At 38.7% G+C, this 18,440-nt stretch overlaps 1 protein-coding gene across 4 annotated transcripts in view; it reads right to left on the bottom strand.

The window, feature by feature from the left end:
* Window positions 1-2,722: 2,722 nt before the first annotated feature.
* E2F3 (E2F transcription factor 3) overlaps window positions 2,723-18,440 on the bottom strand; it is a 42,243-nt gene continuing 26,525 nt past the window's right edge. For 3 of the 4 annotated variants that reach the window (XM_068200031.1, XM_068200052.1, XM_068200045.1), the window contains exons 2-7: window positions 14,024-14,135; window positions 11,411-11,630; window positions 10,708-10,866; window positions 8,164-8,278; window positions 5,719-5,857; window positions 2,723-5,015 (exon numbers count right to left, since the gene is read on the bottom strand). In XM_068200031.1, coding sequence (XP_068056132.1) covers window positions 4,750-5,015; window positions 5,719-5,857; window positions 8,164-8,278; window positions 10,708-10,866; window positions 11,411-11,630; window positions 14,024-14,135 — 1,011 coding nt within the window. In that variant the 3' untranslated portion in view covers window positions 2,723-4,749. The remainder of the gene's footprint in view (window positions 5,016-5,718; window positions 5,858-8,163; window positions 8,279-10,707; window positions 10,867-11,410; window positions 11,631-14,023; window positions 14,136-18,440) is intronic. The other variant, XM_068200037.1, reaches the window with a different exon arrangement.

Here is an 18,440-nt window from a genome sequence, read left to right as displayed (position 1 = left end):
GCAAGACATAACCAAAAATCTCCAAATGGCCAACCTGACAAGCACTACTCATTAAGGGGAGGCAGTGATCTCCAAGACCAGCTCCCAGGCAGGAATAACCCACGAGTCCCATACCTAGTGACATAAACAGGCCACACTGATCAGCTCCAGCATGATCCGGCAGAGCCTTTACCTTGTCCCGCTGCCAAGAACTCGTAGCAGAAAGCAGCCCTTGTGCCAGCACAGTCCTGCTGAGTCCTAGGATGTAGCCACAAATTGGAAGGCACTCTCCCAGTGCTTTGGAAGCTCACAAACCTAAATTGCTTTGTAGCATATTCTTAGTAACCTGACAGCAGGTAGCACAGCAGAGAGAAGGGAGCAGATAATTCCCTACTACCTCCTGATTGCAGGAAGAAAGTTTATCCATATCTACCTGGGAAAACCACTTTTTCTGTGACAGTGGCTGGGAGTACAACTTCCAGTGCTGGCCTTCTCTGAGCTGGCAGCATACCTGCTCCAGTTCCTTGAGTATCCACACAAGAGCTTTAGATTTCATCCTTTCCAAGCTGCCTGTAGACCTTACTTCCTACTTGTCAGGGCTGGTAGACTCAAAGACACCAGCCTTGGACTGGGTTACCAACTGAAGTCATAGGTTTTGCTAGGAGTAGGTAGCTGGAAAAATACAAAACTACTGGGAAAGTAAAATCCAAATCTCAACTTCAGGTCATGGTTAGTAGAAGATACATCCTTAATGGGTTTAGAGTGTCTCAACAAACATCCTTAGGGAAGGAAAATGGCCAGGGAGGTAAAGGCTCAATTTTTATATGGCAACCTTATTCTCTGGTAACTAACATCAGTTCTGGGTGGAAATGGGTGGGAAGGTATTCAGAAAAAAGTTTAGGAGTCTTAAAAGAGACACAAGAATTTAGATATTTTTTCCTCTATTCTTGAAATTTAGGAGAATCTGGCTGGTCATTTGTGAGCAACATTCAGCACCACTCAGAACTGGTAACAGTCCATTTTTTCCTGTTATATATATATATGACACTTTCTTCCTGTCAAGTTTTAGAAAGAAAATAGTGGGTAAGGAAACTCCCAGACTTAATAAAGGTCAAGCATTCTGATCATTGCTTAGCTGTGGAGTAATATCCAGGCAGATCTTACTTCAGCATGAAAAGCAGAAGTGGGAGATGAAGTCTACTTGTTTATGCTTTAGTTAATATCACTCCACTGACTTTGCTATACAGGCTCATGGTTCACTCAGTGTTGAGAATTGTTGGCTGCAGGAACACTAAAGGCATTGTGCATTAATTGTGTTTCACACGGGGGAAAAAAGAGATATATACTAAATTTGGTGCTTTTAAACATAAAGCTCTTTCATGCTACAGAAAACACCTCACATATCTTTCATTCTTTCTACAACAGAAATGTTCATGTCTGCATCAAGACCAAGGTGCAATTTATTCTTTCAGGTATAAGTCAAGAGGAATATGGTGAGTTTCTTGTCATTCATAGGTGGATGAGTTCTTACTGTACAGGAGTGTGAACCTCCCTTTTGGGTTGTTTGGTTTTTTTTTTTTTTTTTTCAAACTCCTTTCCTGTGTGTAAAGGAATAAATAGTTGCCTATCATTCAGGCCATGTTGACAGACTTTTCCAAAACCACTTCCATCTGCTGGCAACCAAGGAATACAGCACATACAGACGCCAGTAAAACCTCCCTGGAACTAACACCTGTACACTGAATAATGTTGAGGTACACTATGCTAATCTGGAGGAGCAGGAATAAGTATTTTAACTGGCTGATTTTTTTATCCTGCACCTCAGCACACCCCAAGTTCGCAAAGCAGATACAGAAAGCAGAAGGAAGGAGAGGGGAAACATGAGGGGACACGTGAAAACTAGTTATCAGTGAAACTGAGAACAGGCCAGGGAGGTACAGCAGATATTTATTGCCACCTCTGCTTCGAAGGGAGATCAGAGAACACAGACATCTAGCCCTCCTTTATTATTTATTAAGACTATAGAGAGGACCTTTGTAATCTTCCTTTCAGTACTTCTGTGTGCAGATGTTTGAATATATACAGGTGCACAGAGAAAGTAATAGCCTTTTCCTAGTGTTCAGGAAGTTGACGAGACACAAATTACTTGCTCAGAGGTACAACATTTAAGCAATCAACCATATTACTGTGATTTTATTATCCTCATTTATTTTTTCTTTTCTTGCAGTTGACAGATGGCTGTGTATCTAAAAAAGTGTAGCACCAATACCAGAAAAGAAGTAAAAGTTTGTAAATATAGATCTGATGCAAGAGACTGTTGGAAGTGACTCAAGAAAATACTTCTTTTCAAAGCTATTAGGAAACTTCTAGAGAATTATCAATAGGCAGGTTAAGCAGATCCTTAACAACTCCTTTCATGTGATTTAATCCTACAACACCATTTCTATGAAGTTTGCAAGAAGTCTGTTCCTAATTCATATGAGAGGAGAGGGAATAAATAAAAATTAATTTGTATAATCCTAACCCCTGGATCACCTGCTGTGTCTCTTAACATGTGTCTTTTATTCTTGTTTCACCCTGGTTTAAAAAAAACTCACTGAACTTGTTAGCATCATAAAAAAAAAGGGATTGAAACTATCTATCAAATGCGTGTTTGCACCTATAATGAAAACAGTAACAGGTTTCAAGAAACAGTATGACAGGCACCAAGAGTAAGAAAAATTTAAATAGCTAAATACAAATCTAAAGTCTTTAAAAATTTTCATTTTTATTGATTCAATACCATACAAAATTTATTCAAATGACATCCATTTGAAGTGGTAAGATCACAGCTAGAGAACATGTCACCCTTTAGTAAATCTATTTACAAAACTCACCATAAAAGCTTTTTTTTGTTGGTTTTATCCTTTTTTTTACAGTATTTTACAGAGGTTTGTTTTGTTTTTTTTTAAACTAGCATACAATGCAAAGCTAAATTAGATTAGTATTTTGCCCACACACATTGGGACAAGTGTTTAATTTGTACAAAAAAAAAGATGGTCTGCATTAGTCTTCATTTTCTCTTCCCTTGCAAAAGTGCCCCTTTGTCTCACAACTCTTCATGCTCACACAACTTTTACTTTCCTCTTCCACAAGACAAAAAATTTAAATACTACTATTTTATTTACAGATCCACATCTAAAAAAACTCTTAAAAAATTACAAACCAGCTAGAAAATATTCTGGCAGTGTTTACAAATTAATTCTATTGTACAAAACTGCTAGATAACTAAAGTGTGAGTTGAGAACATATATCAAATTAAATACAACTGCTGAATGATCTATGCAAACATTTGTACATATAAACACACACTTAACACTGTTTAACAGTTCTTTATGTGTTGCCCTTTATACATTTGTTATATTCTAAAACCCACACAGTCATACAGTTTCCTTATTAGTACTGTGACTTCCTGCCTTTTCGTGTGTGAGCTTTCATAGCAGCAACTCAATGGTACCAGAAAACCTGCATACATAATATTCTACTACAGTACAAATAGTACTAATTTTCTGAGTATGTCAGATAAGCACAACAGTAATGCAAACAGAAAGATTATATGGGCATCAACTAATCAACATTACATTAATTTAGCCCAGAACATGGCAAAATATTTTACACTCAAGAAAAAAAATTATTTAAGACTTCTTAGAATTCCTCTGACGTTCAAAAAATAAATATTGATACTATACTATACTAGCAAAGATCTTCAAAAAATAAATGCAATTCAGTTGATGTGGTACTTACAGTTATGTACTTTGGAAAAAAATTAGTTCCATTTTGCTGGCAAAGAGAATTATAAAAAGCTGTAAGCAGAGGAAGCTAACCCACTGAGATAAATATGATATATTGAACAAACAAAGCTTGGCATAAGTGTTTTCCATAGAGGGGAAAACCCACAGTGCATCTCTAGTAGGCACTTAACATGAAGCCCCACTTAGTACCACAAAAATTCTTGTACCAGTTCTAATGCACACCAGGGGCAGTAAAATTGAACTGTGCATCTTCGTTCTAGTTTAAAAAAAAACGACCAACAAAAACTACTTTCACACACACACAAACATTTTTAAAAATCTGCAATTACTACGAGAAGTGGCAGAACTTTATACTTTTCAATATCTGCAATATACACTACATTTACAGTGTATTTTCTTTTCATTAAAAGCTTTTTAGGACATAAGTATTTGACCTCATAATGAGACATATACATAGCTCAAAATGAGCATTATGACAGCAATTTAAACATTCCCACAAGTAGCTCAAGAATCTCATTCCACTCTTTTGCATTACTTCATATTTACGTTCACTGCATGTACAATCCATGTTGTGACACTCAAAAGACATGCATTCTCTGCAGAAGGCACGACCTGAAATACTATTACAAAATTGTTATTTAGGACTAAACCAGTTCATGAAGCCCTTCTCCATAAGCCCACTTGTCACAGTAAGCAGAGACTGGGGGAGTGTGAAGACAAAACATCTACGGTCACCTGCTTGCACCTGCTGACTCGCAAGGCACTGGAGCTCAGGGTCAAGGAGAAGGCTCTGCTGTAAAAGCCTTTCATTGTTTCTTATGGTATTATAGGGTGTATTCAATTAAAATACCAGCATTGTTCAGGAGCCTAGTTTATTTAATAATGCTATTTTATGGTAAGTAGAGGACAACTCTGAATGACGGCAGGTTTTTTGATTCCATTAAAAACATCGTTTAGTTACGGACAGCACTTAAGACAATCAGCTGTATATAAATTCATCCATCAGTGAAGGAAGTTTCTCTAAATCGTAAGCATCAAAGAGGTCACTGATGCCTTCTTCATCCCCAAGGCTCAGCAAATAATCTTCCTGAAGCAGAGGAGGCAGCAAATTCACAAATGGTCCTTCAAAGTTTGAGGGAATTTGGTCCTCGGTCTGCTGTAATAGGTTGGCTGGAGAAGCCAATGGAGAGATTGTTGCCATATTTACTGAGCAGTCACCTTGTCCTGAGTTAGCAGAAGCCATTTCTGTGACAGGAGGGAGAAAAAAATAAAAAGTGGTCACATTTCATCTCAGTAGAAATATCAGACACAGATCAAACAAAGCAACCACTGCATAAAGGGCCTTTCATAAAGCATCATTTCAACAATAAAAAAATGGCCTCCATATAATTTCTAGCTTGTGTTTGATGTGTTACAAAGGGCTTCTCAAAAATGATCACGTTGCTATCATCTCTGACTTTTCTATTAAAAAGTTATCTTACAAGATTTAAACAACTACATGGGGAAATAAATCAAACATAGTGAAATGCTCATTTTTCAGTGGAGTTCGTAGTCAAAACTGAGAATTTTCAAGGTACCAGATGTCATCAGTGAAGCAATGTAGCTTCACATATACCCATACACAGAGATTTCTGCCTCTTGTGTTGAGATGAATCTTTACTGCTACTGTCATATTTGAAAATTTAAAAGGAATAAAGTTGTTTCTTTCTTCATTATTATGTACACTTTGGTTACACGCGATATGCAAATAGGAAACTTAATCTGAACAAATGATGCAAATGAAAACTTATTTCTGACTATATCAAGCAGAAATACATAGTAAAAATTGATACCTTCACTCCTTAAAAAAATAAAGCCAAAAAAAGGAGCTAGAAATCCAAAGTTCAAACTGAAATCTTTAATGTGAGCTTGAAAAAAGGCCATTAATATTGCAAAGAAATAATTTTACCTTTGGAAATGGTTTTCGAAATATTTCCATTGTGGTCCTGACTATAGGTTTTCATTGGACTGAGGGCATCATTTTCCTCTGGGCACAGATAAACTTCAATAGGTCCTTGAGTACTAGATAAATGTATCAATGCACTCTGCTAACAAAACAAACATCAGAATGGTGTTACACCAATGAACACAACCAAATATTGATGATACCAAGTAAATTCTTACTGAGTTGTGAGTGTTTGAGTATAGTTTTACTAATCAAAAGAACCTGAAAATCATACCAAGCTTTTTTTTCTCCCCAAGATGTGAAAGGTTTGGCTGATGTATCTTGCAGACTAGAACATAAAAACTTTTCCCACTGTAGTGCACAAATCTCAAAATCCCACCATTTTTGTGTGTCGTATTATAAGAAGGGAGGCATAAAGTATTAAGATCCGAACATTTCCTTATAACCACAATAGCCTGGAGCATTCTGATGGAATGGAACTGTGGGATGCAAGTCACAGGTTTTATTATTATTCATAACAATAATATTGGATGTATTTGTATAAATGTTTCTGCTTTAGAATGATGCCAAAACATCTTTCCCACTTTCCCAAGAGCCTTCAGCACCTACTCAACTGAACTCAGATATCTATATGTAAGTTCACCTATTTATCAGGCAACATTTCCAAATAACAAAAAAACCCCCAAACCAGATGCCATTTTCTTCACCCAAACTACTTAAGTAAGTCCTTCTTCCCCCTCAAGGCAGTGATTTTGATGGTGGTTCTGAATTGGAACTGCTAATTTGTTGCAAGAAGCTACATTTTTCTTAACTTTCACACACTGATGCAATAAACCAACATGACCCAGGCACAGAAAACCTGCAAGACTGCTCTTTGTGTTATGATAGAAAATCATAAATTAGTCTGGTTATAAATACGCCTGCTGCTGCTGTATTCCATCAATAGTTTTCTAAAAAGCATAAATATAGGCATTAGGTACCTCTTTGAGGACTTATTTAAAATACTTCCTTTTGTGCCCTTTGACAAAATGTTCCTCTTATTATTTAGGTTCTGACAGTTATGTAAAATAATAGACAGCATGTACAAATACAGAGAACAGCAAATGAATGGGGGTTTGCCAGGGAAAACAGTTAAGAGTACTTAGGGCAACGCTACAGATAATGGGAGAAAAAGGAGATGGGAAGAGCAGGAGTTGAAGAAGGAAGGTACTATTGAGTGACTGAGGTATGCAAAAAAAGAACACTGAAATGTAATAGCATGTGACAGAAAGAAACAGGCCCATACTGCCTGGAGCTGAAAATTAAATAAGGTGGGTATAGAGGATAAGAGTGGTCTAATCACTAATTTTAATGATTGTGTGCATCTCTCTCTGCCTGCCTTATTTTGCTGAATTAAAAATCAAAGCATAATGCCCAGGGTAAAGGAACAGGAAAGCAAACAACAATAACTATATATTTATGAATACTGATAAAAGATACCCTTTTCTCATTGCAGCAAAATGATTTATTCTTCCTGCCAAAACCTGCAACAAGGTTCAAAGGGGAAAGTAAGGACAAAGGCAAAGAAAAGAAAAAAAGAAGGATGGAAACCATAAGGGGTCTAAGCAAGTGCAGAATAATCTTAAGAAAAAAAAGTGACAGGGAATCCAGAGTCTGATCCTGCCCACAGGGCACCAGGTATGGCTGAGCTCACTTGGCCTGGTGTAGGGATGAAAGAGTAATGCACAGCTATGAACAAAACATTAGCAGTGTTTGTGGGGGTAGCCTCATCTCTAGTTGCTCCTTGAGTGAAGAAATTAGGTACATTTTTCTCTAAACAAGCCATTCCTGCCAATTATTCCCATTTGCCCAACATACTTGGGTCTGTCTTCCCAAGTGAGAATTAACGTAAGTGACAATGAAGTAAAGATGATGATGATGAAAGAAGGAAGGGCAAGAATGTGTTCTAGGAGTAAAACACAAATTTCTACAATACGTGTAATACTTCAGAGAAGAAATTCCTACATGAAAACATGTAGGAATTATGAAAACATGTTTCAATAAATTAGGATATAAGTTATATCCGTTGTCAAGGTGCTTAAGGTGTTATTTTAAACTAAAATAAGAAAGCTGAATTTCTTGTGAAAGATTTTACATTGTTACAAACCAAGGAAATTTCAATTGTCAAGAAAAAGTTTCTCTTTACATAAAGCATAGCAAAATAAAATATCTATAAATAATGTGGATTACTCTGAAGAAATCAGAAAGTGAGTGAAAAGGAACAAATAACAATTGTTCTGTGTGAATTGATTTTTAAAGTTTCCCCTTCCTTTTCTACACACACATCCCTAAAATTTGCAAGAATATAGGACTGTGTACCTGGGCACATATCACAGTAAGACTCAGGAGATGCTGCATCTGTAGAAAAATTTATATATAACCTGGCAGGAAATGCCAGATTCTCCTTACCTCCACTGGGTCAGGCACTTCAAGTCTTGTTTCTGGAGGAGCTTTCACAACTATAACAGTTTGGTCTTTAAGGCCACTAATTTTTCGAATATCTTGATACGTCACGTAAGCTAATGTAATCACTGTTAAGGAATTTTCCAAACCAGGTTACACTATACTCAGGCTATTAGAAAAGGCAGAAGTCCTTGAATTATTTTTCCATTTTCAACATAGCTCTTAGCCCAAGGTTTTCTGTTCTCTACACTGATTGCCACGAAGCCCTGTGAGAACTTGCCTTTGATGTAACAGCTGGGGCCACTACTCGGTGAACAAAAGGGATTCTCTGTGCTGAGTGCTTCTCTCCTCCTCTATATATGAGAAACTACATATGCTAAGGTTCAACAACCTGAAATTACTCACAGACTCCACGAAGCAAACATTCTTATGCACTTGCTATCAAAATGCAGAGAGTTGAAAATCACTGAAAAAGTGTGCTATAGAAGTGCATACACAGTATCATTGAATCATAGAGTGGTTTGGGCTGGAAAGGACCTCAAAGGATCATTTAGTTCCAACCCCTCTGACATGTGCAGGGACACCATTCACTAGACTAGGTTGCCCAGACCCCCATCCAACCTGGCCTGGAGCAAGTCTAGGGATGGGGCATCCATAGCTTCTCTGGGCAACTTGTCCCAGTGTCTCACCACTCTCATAGTAAAGAACTTCTGTCTAATATTTCATCTAAACCCACCTTCTATCAGTTTAAAGCCATTTCCCCTTGTTCTGTCATGACATGTCCTTATAAAAACTCTTTCTACAACTCTCCCACAGGCCCCCTTTAGATGCAGGACAGTGCTATAGGGTCTCCCTGGAGTCTTCTCTTCTCCAAGCTGACGAAAATCTTAATTTCAGTTTAAATTTGAGGGGCTTTGCAAATATAAATATATAACACATAGAACCTATATAAAATAGATAAAAATAGATAAACATGTATGCATCACTCATATATTTATAGTATATAAAATTATTTTTAAAGCCGATTTAAGCAGCTACTTTAAACCTCTAGAGTGCAGAATGTCAATTTCTGCGTAAGCACAGAAATAAGTATGAGTATTTTACTGTTCAACATTTAGTTGTCAAAATGACAGTGTTTTGGGGGTTACTACATGGTGAAGCCTCACATACTGATCCATGTAACTGAGATGTCAAAGTGCTTTTGGCTGTGAAATGAACTGTGAAATGGCCATAATCACATGCATACAGTTCCAGCTCTTTGGCTTTGTCGTCTGTTACCTGGCATAACGTTTGTGCCAGAGAAATAGAAAGCCTGACTTATTATACCTTTTGGTGGCATGAATGTGCCCTGTTACTGAGCTGTACAGCAAGACAGACCGCCCAAGCTCCAATACATACTGCGTCTATCTTGGATCAAACAAGTCAAAAGGCAAAGTGACAGACCATCATCTTTCACCCAAATGGCTTTTATCAAGGCTTTTACCACTCATTAAGTAAGGTTTGCAAAGGCAGAGTCCAACCCCACAGGATTCAGTGCTACAAAAATTCAGAACTGTCATGTTCAGTTTTGCCTTGCTTATGTCTCTTCACATATTATGCTCTTAGGTAAAGGCAATGCTGATCCTACTCCCCATGCCACTTGGTGATCTTTGGTTACACCAAAATGTCTATGAAAGCCAGTCAAAAGACAATGTTCACATAGTTCAAGTATTTTTACTGGTACTCCCATAGTTATTTCTTGTCCTTCAGAACAGAGACTAAATCTACTTCATTAGGTGCTATTTAAACACTACTTATTATATATAATAGTCAGTTTTCATATCAGCATTTGATAAAATGCTTTCTTTTCTTACTAATAAGTGGGAAATCCAAGGAAAATGTCTACTGGTTAATTATGAAGTGCATTAACAACCCAAATAAGTCATATGAACCTTATGCAATTTAGTATTGCTATTACATTAAATAATTCAGCCTAAGCTACTCTGAGCACTCATAAAAGTCTTATCTATATTTTATTTTAGATTGTCTAACCACAGGAATCTGAAACTGTGTTGCAAGTTTCAGACTAAACCAAATACCAACTTTATTGTCCTCTCTGTGCCTTCAATTTATATACCTATCAGTTTAATGTGAAATAAATTTTAAAAAAAGTAATGACTAAACAAGTCTGTTACCTTATCAGACTTTCTCTTCATGCCTTTATAACTTCTGAACACATAAAACTGTGGTTTGCTTCAGGCTTGAAAAAAACACAGGGCTATTGGATATTGTCATTCATTAATCAGTAAAGGTTCTTGGTTCTACTGTATGTGAACACAAATGTTAAGTCTCCTTCATGTATCACCTTTTCTGTTTTTCCTTTTCACATTCCAGAAGCATTACAGGTTCAAGCTGCTTAAGCAGCTTTTATATCAAACCACATTAAAACCTTTTCAACTTCTAGGAGCTTCTGATGCTTTCTTTCTATGACATCACACAGAGGAAGTCTCCTAGTATTACAGGGCACAGCAAGGAGGCTGAGCACCTTTGAGGTTTTGGGGAAAAGGATATCTCTGATTCTCTGAGTCCTCCGTTAGCAGCTTGAGGTCCAGGGTGCAGCTTTGGATTAGCTCATCCAGTTTCTTCTCTTCCTGAGTCAGTTCGGTCACCTCCTTGGTGAGGCCCTGGCGCTGCGCCAGCATCCCACCGTCCTCCGACAAACTGCAGCCCCTGCAGACACAGAGCAGGAAGACTTCTGTAAAATCTGACCCTACACCATGGTAAAAGGGAAAGACAGGATTTCACACTGCTGATCAAGTTCTTCGTCCTTTCTCCCTAAACTCATCCCTAGCAAGTCAACATAAACTATGCTTTCCAGAAAAAGCATCTATTTGTCACAACAACACATTTTGGAACTGCCACCAAGATGTAAGAGTTGAATATTTCCAACTACTTCCAAAATCTTGTTTCTAACCACAGCTTAAAAAACCTAAGGAAAGCAGTAGGTAGAGACACATATCTAAAACTTACTCCATGTGCAGAAGTAAATTAATTAATCCAGTTTTAAAACAAAATGCTGGTTTCTAATTTCCCTGACAAATCCTTTTTATAAACTTTTCTTAACAGAAAAATAGGACTTTTTCCTCTTGGAAGGCATTTTGGATGATTGCTTAGAGCAAACTCTTAGAACAAAAAAAATGGGAGAAGACAAACACTGCTGCCCTGTGATAGTGAAATCAGCCAGCAGGGATGGAAAAGGATAATGAATACTTACATCCACTGAATGTTGTTTTTGGATTTTTTCTTAATGAGATGGATGCCTTCCAGTACATTGGTGATATCGTAAATCCTCCTTTTTTGCACCTTGAGGACCTCTGCTGCTCTGTTCAAATCTAGGACCCCATCAGAAGATTGGCTCAGCAACTGAATGAACTTCTTTGTAAGAAGGCCAAGGGATGTATCATACCGAGTCTTTTCTGAAGGAGATTTTGGAGCTTGGAAGGAAAAAGAAAGTTAAATCAGTTTTTTCTCATTTTGGTTCTGAAAGCAGCAACCAAAAATGAAATTATATATATTACAGTTACTTCTTTCATTTTTACTGAAGAAATCTCTCATACCTTGCATTAAGACACAACTTACCACTCCATATTTGTATTTCAAGATGTACTTTTCCAAAAGTCACAGGTACATGAGCAAATATATACATTTTTAAAAATGCAAATATTTCCAGTAGTCTGATAGATACATATGGAAATATTCTGCTTAGGCTTTTACTATGTGTATTCATAATAGTATTTTTAGTATCTATTTATTCTGGCAGCAAACCCAGAAAATCCCCGGTGACTCTCCATCAGTCTGATAGCCAGCTTTCATCAGGGTTTGATTTTCCCCTCATGTGAGATAAGTGTTTCATATGCAATTAAGCAGGACTTAGGTGTACTTCAGTGGGTGAACACAATGACAGATCCCATCAGTGTCAGACTCCACAGCTTGAGAAAATTCAAGTGAATTAGAGGAGATTGATGTAAAATACAATTTATAATCATCATTGCTCCATAACCAAGCAATGCTCAAACTGGGTGAGAGTATCCATATCTTCTAAATTAGAAGTCAGCAAATGGCTTGGACCAATTAATGGTTTCCATGCACAAATGCAGCATCTGTCTCCTTCACAGATGGGCTTTTAAGAGTTTAAATACTTGGATCAGAATGATTCCTAATTCTAAATGTTCGAGGCCTTTCCATCAAGGGAAATGAGCCAGCCATTATTACAAGTCTGCTGGGCTGGTACATCTCAAACCCTTCATTTGCTTCCAGTATTATGCAGGGTAGAACTTGGGCTGATTTGATAGTCTTCTTCATGTTTTCAAGGGTCATGTCACACATTAAACTGCAGAAGTCAGTCAAAACTGAAGATCCCACCAAAGAGTGAACTTTTAGATTACCCTGAAATATTCTGAAGTATACAATGGCTTTTCAATGAAAACCAAAATGTTGCATCTTTGCAAAGAGAATCAGCTACCTGTATTTCTTTGGGTGGATTCAGGGTTTGTCTTCTCTAGGAAATGGAAGAATATTCATAGAAAGGCTTGGGTTGGAAGTGGAATTTAGAGATCATCTAGTTCCACCCTCCCTGCCATGGATAGGGACACCTCCCACTAGACTAGATTGCTCAGAGCCCCATCCAACCTGGCCTTGAAACACTTCCAGGGATGAGGCATCCACAGTTTCTCTGGGAAACCTGTTCCAGTGCCTCACCACCCTGTGAGGAAAGAATTTATTCCCAACATCTCATCTAAATCTCATTCACATCATTTACATGACCTTGTGGATTTAGAGCAAGGGTGGTTGGTTTGTCTGGGTTTTGTTTGGGGCTTAGGAAAGGGTAAGAGGATGACTGGAACGGCAAGAAGTGAATGGAGTCCCACCTAAAATGGCTTGTGCTCCTCATCACACACCAAATTCTTTGTACAGGTTTATCAATACTGCAGCAGCATCTTATGCACCAAACAGTACTGAATTTCTACAAGAATCCACTTCAGTTTAAAATAAGCTTCATATAGCTTAATGAAGTTTAGTTTAATTAAATCAACTGTGGTTGTTTAACGCCTATGTTTTAAGTTTGTATCTTCAACTAATTTCACTTTTCGTATCTGCCTCAATAGAAACCAGCAGACTGGTGAGGAAGGACCCTTTGGCATCTCTTGCTCTGATATCCACTACCACTGCTGCCGCAGTCCTCTCCTTGCCCCATCTGGCTCCCTCTGCCAGCCTAACTCTCCTGCTGAAACCCCCCAAACAGAGCAGCCCCCAGTTTCTGCTGCAAGAAGCCCACTGCCCAGGGCAATGCAGATGTGCAAAAATTAGTACTTAGAGCAACTAGGCACTGGCAGTATCCAGAGTCCCACTGCAGGGACAGAAGGCAGCTTGGATGCCACAAAGAGAATTTATTGTGCAGCGCTGCTGAGGCACAGCTAGCACTCTTTGCAAATCCCTGCCCAGGGAAAGAAGCCCTGGCAGCCAGCTGCTGTAACTCCAGCAGCCAAGGAGGAGGCTGGCCTGATGAGCCTTGCCTAATAACTGTGCATTCGATTCCATCACGCCACCTTCATTCCTCAGCATCCACCTCTCTAAGCACCCCAGCATCATGTCCTTGGCTGAAGGGGAGGCCCTGGGCAGAGAGAATGCAGGCTGCCCAGCCGGCACAGGGACACACCTGGCAGCCAGGAGCCTCTGCAGCAAGCCCTGCATGCTGCAAACCTGCTGTCCACTGCCCAGCTGGGGGGTTGGTTGAGTCTGTTGCATACACATCTAGGTGAGGACAGCAATAAACACACTTTAAGCGAGGTAATGCAGACTGATGACAGCATGTTATGAGTTCCCTTACTTTTTGGACTATCTGGACTTCTAATTGCAGCTCTTCCTTTCCCCTTTGGAGTCTTTAGTCCTTCCGCAAGATACTGGTGGCCACTTTCTCCTAGCTCCAGCCTTCGTTTTGCCTGTTAAAAAAAAAAAGATATGTATTTTATTTAATTGATAGTTAAGAAGTATATTTCACTTTATCAAACACAGTATTGGTACTATAGGAAAGGTGAAGAGTGGTGAACTTTTCACAGCAAGGTATCAGTACAGGTTTATAGCCCATATGCATCACAATGGAATCCAAATATTTACTGGAATCCTAAGGCAGACTTAAATGTATCACTCAAAAGCTAGGCTGATGAGATTTTTATTTGAAAATTCAGCAATTTTTTTTAGATTTGAAAAGCTGAGTGACAATTGCATGGTGTATTTCAGTCTAGTCTGGACTTTCTTGAACAGGTATGAAAGACTTCAGCCCTTACTTGAGTTGAGAACATTTCATTTAAGAAAAACAAAGCCTCCCAAACACCCACATGTATGAATCCACAAAGCTACATTTCCTTTGAAAAACTCCTTATATCCATCTAAGTTTCTGCAAAAGTAGTGCTAGTGCAAGTTATATTTTCCCCTTCACTATCTGAGAGGATGGCTTTGAGGGGACCAATAATTTCCACTACTATGAACTTCCAATCAGTCAAATACAGGACACAATACCAAGAGCAGCATTGGACAAGCCTTCTCCTCTGCCTCTCAAAAACTTGTCCTCATTGAAAGCACAACCACTACATTTACTTCACATTAACTAGCACATGTGCTGCCTAAATGAAAGTAAGTTATAGCAAAAGCAGTATTAGACGATGCCTGAAAATCACCTAAATATTGCATTCAGCTCAAAGGAAACACATCTTGAATAATGAAAATAGCGAATGAAACCATTACACTTTGCAACACACAAACTGCAATGAAAACCACCACCAATATGAATTCTGTTCCTAGACAGAAACACAGTATACTATCTTTGGAAACAATTCTATACCCTTCCCTGCCACTCAGGTTACTGAAATTAAATCTGGGGATACTTGTTATCCTAACAATAGAAAGCACATTACCTGGAAGACACAGGAAAAAGAAGAAAAAGAAGTTTTATGTCTAATCAAGTTTAGACAAATAACTGTTTCTGAAGAATGTTGCTTATTCAGTTAGGTAGCATAATTCAGAGTACATTATTTGCTTGTTTTTTAAGATTCACCCCACAGGGCTGGATAATGTCTTGCTTTTCAGTGAACCAAGACAAAACAATACATTCTGCTATGGAGTAGTAGACAGGTATTTCTGTTCTGTGGATTTGTCTTATGCACTTTACTTTGGGTCTGTGACCAACAGAAGGCTCTAAATAAAGTAATTTCTATGCATTTATTTATGGATAGCTAAATAACATCTTTCTGTTGGACTCTGCTTGCAAACCTCAGGCTTATTAAAAGGCAAGTTAAAGCACATGAAACTCATACAAGCCCATGGTGTAACAGCACGTGCAGAGCACTCAAGCCACCCTTCTCCACATTTTGTGTGAAGGGGCATAAAATTCACTGGCAAAAGGGCAAAACTGAACTGCATCCTTCTAACCAACACAGGCACCATACTCCCAGCAGACCACTGGTGGCAGCCTCCAATAGCATGAAACACCTCTGTCCTTTCAGCTCTGCAATCCAAGGACACAGATTTCTAAAAGGTCAAGTGTTAACAAAAGCATCTAGCTAATATGTTTAGCCAATGTAATTGGATTAAATTAAGATTACAGCTATTCCACAGAGAGAAATACATTTCACACTTTTTTATGTAAGTGTTTTTCCACCCTGAGAGCTGTAAGAGCAAAGGAAGGAGGGGTGAAAAGGGAACAATTCAGGGCGTGGGAAGACTAGGCCAAAGGGATACAATTAAAGATAAAAGAGAATCTCAAAACCAGGTGTGAGAAGGAGGGGCAATGCTTAAGACAAAATCCAGAGATTTCCAGCTCTCTCCATCAGAAGAGAAACTTAGGTTTGGATTATACATCAAAACTTTTTGTCTCAACTTGTTTGCAAGACACAAACAACAGAATTTTGCCTCTGCTTTTGTGGTTACAGACTTATATAATTTTTTCCCGTGAACTTCAAATAATCTGAAAGAACACAGACAAGCATCCTTTGGCTGCACAGAGCAGCAAAAGCCTGCCTGCATGTGCTAGGGCTGGCACAAACATCACACTCTTGCCAGGCTCACCAGCACAGTGCACCTACACACATTGTAGGGCTAGTGAAAAAAAATACCACGTGACAGACAGAGCTCTACAAGACAGCTGGTTTTTAGGGTACAAAGCATACAGGAAACCTGAGAGATATATAGAGCAAAATATTTTAGTGGAATTTAAAAGATCCTGATTACTGACAGGCAATTTTAGGAAACCCTGAGGAATGCTTAATTTCAGGCCAGATGTTACACGTCACTCAGCAAGTCCTCACTTCCCCTTCCTGTTTTACAAACTTCATAACTGATAAGATGCATGACTGAAGTGGTGTATTCTCTCAATTTCTTCTTTCATGAATTACAGACTAAAGATTTCCTAGTGCTGTTTTGTTTGCACTAGAGATCCTTGGTGACTCACAGTTTCTCTCCCATCTCCAAAATTATTCATAGTGCCTTCCAATATCTGGCTTCGCTTCAGAAATCTCAAGATCTGTGATCAGCAGAATCAGAGAGCCTTTAAAAAAAAATCTTGATTTGTGTCACTTATTTTTGCTACTGTATTCATTATTTGCACTATTTATACAAATTAGTATTATTTGTCCTTATTGCATTACTTGATCAATCATAACATGCACAACCATCTGACATGGTAAGAGGGACTTGCTAAGAAGTAACAAGCCAAAGGACACCAGCACAAAGCATCCCCAATGACAGGGACAGATAAGAAGCAAAGGGACTAAAAATTTCTCAGTGACATGAAACCTGAGTGCAAGAAATGGCAAGTCAGATTCTTTAGGGAGATGGTGAAAGGACCACAAAATACATGGAACTGTGAGACAGGTAAGTCACAAAGTGATACATTCCAGCAAGACACACAAAAGTAACAGGAAAGCAAGCATACCATTAAGCTAAAATGGATACCTACCCAACCCCTTGGTCCAGATGTAAAAATTGTGGCATAAACTGCTTCAACTCAAGTTTCTCTTCCAATACTATGAGCAATCCCTGATATAGATACAACTATAGACCCATTGTTCAGTGCAGACCACTAAAAACTGGTGGCATCTTGAGTCCTATGTAGGTTTGCCCTTTTAAATTCATTCCCTTAAAAAAAATTAAAAAAAAAAAAAACAAAAAAAAAAAACAAAAAACAAAAAACCAAAACTAGATAGCTACCACAGTCCACACCAGAAGCAAATCCACAAGAATGTCTTTCCTAAGAATGCTTGTCTCTAGAGGAAAACAGTTTAAAAACTCCCAGGATAAGCTAAGAGGAGGTTGGAGGCAGGTTATGCTTATAGAAGAGATGAAAAGGAGCAAGTGTAGTATTAATTAATTGACAAAAGGGGTGGAAAAGGTGCAAATGGGAAATTATAGCCCATTCCCTTCAATGGGCTGGTTTGACTTCATGGCTAAGTGGGTCTATCAGGTCGCTGACACCACCTCTGCTGCATCCTCCCTCCATCCCTGCTCTCCTGGTGCAGGCAGCACCTGATTGATATGTCCTCATCAGCCCCCAAAGAAAGCTGGTTCAAGAGGTCCCTACCAGCAGTAACTTAGTCCTACTCCAAAACAGAAATGATTTTCCTGCTGGGTGGGTGATGGGCCTGCACTGAGGGCTGCTGAGGAGAAGCAGTGTGACACCCACCCATGCCCCTTGGAGCATCAGACTGACATTTGAGCAGCTTCACTGTCATGTCACACAGCAATCAACTTCAGTTCTTGGGGAAAGAAACTGGCAGCAATTAGATATAAAGAAAAAATTTCAGAGTGCTACCTTGTAACAGACAAGGGCTAAGCATCAGGTAAGAGCCAGCACAGGGTTTTGTCAAGATAGCAGAGCACAGTGCCCAGGTGGGGCAGACATCAGGTTTTGAGGACTGCATCATATCCAGCCAAAGCCTTTGTTTCTCTAAGAATTATATTTTTAAGTTTGAGGGAAGAAACAGTAAAACACTATTTAATTATTTCCGGTGATAAAATTGGAATAACTTTGCCAAACAATGCACACTAGAGTTTGTCCTGCTAGATGTGTCTCTCAGCTTTATTACTGGATGCAAGTTAGTTGTGCTGTTTGCAAGAGACAGACCTAAGAAAAATTACATTACCGGTTCTACCTTCTGAAAATCTTTGTCTGAAATATTGCTGCACCCATTAGGCTTCAGCAAGCACATAAAACTTGCTGGAGTGATCTGAGTTGGGCATATTCTACTACCCCA

Source organism: Anomalospiza imberbis, chromosome 1, assembly GCF_031753505.1.
Source record: "Anomalospiza imberbis isolate Cuckoo-Finch-1a 21T00152 chromosome 1, ASM3175350v1, whole genome shotgun sequence".
Lineage (NCBI taxonomy): Eukaryota > Metazoa > Chordata > Aves > Passeriformes > Viduidae > Anomalospiza > Anomalospiza imberbis.
This window is presented reverse-complemented; position numbering and strand designations above follow the sequence as displayed.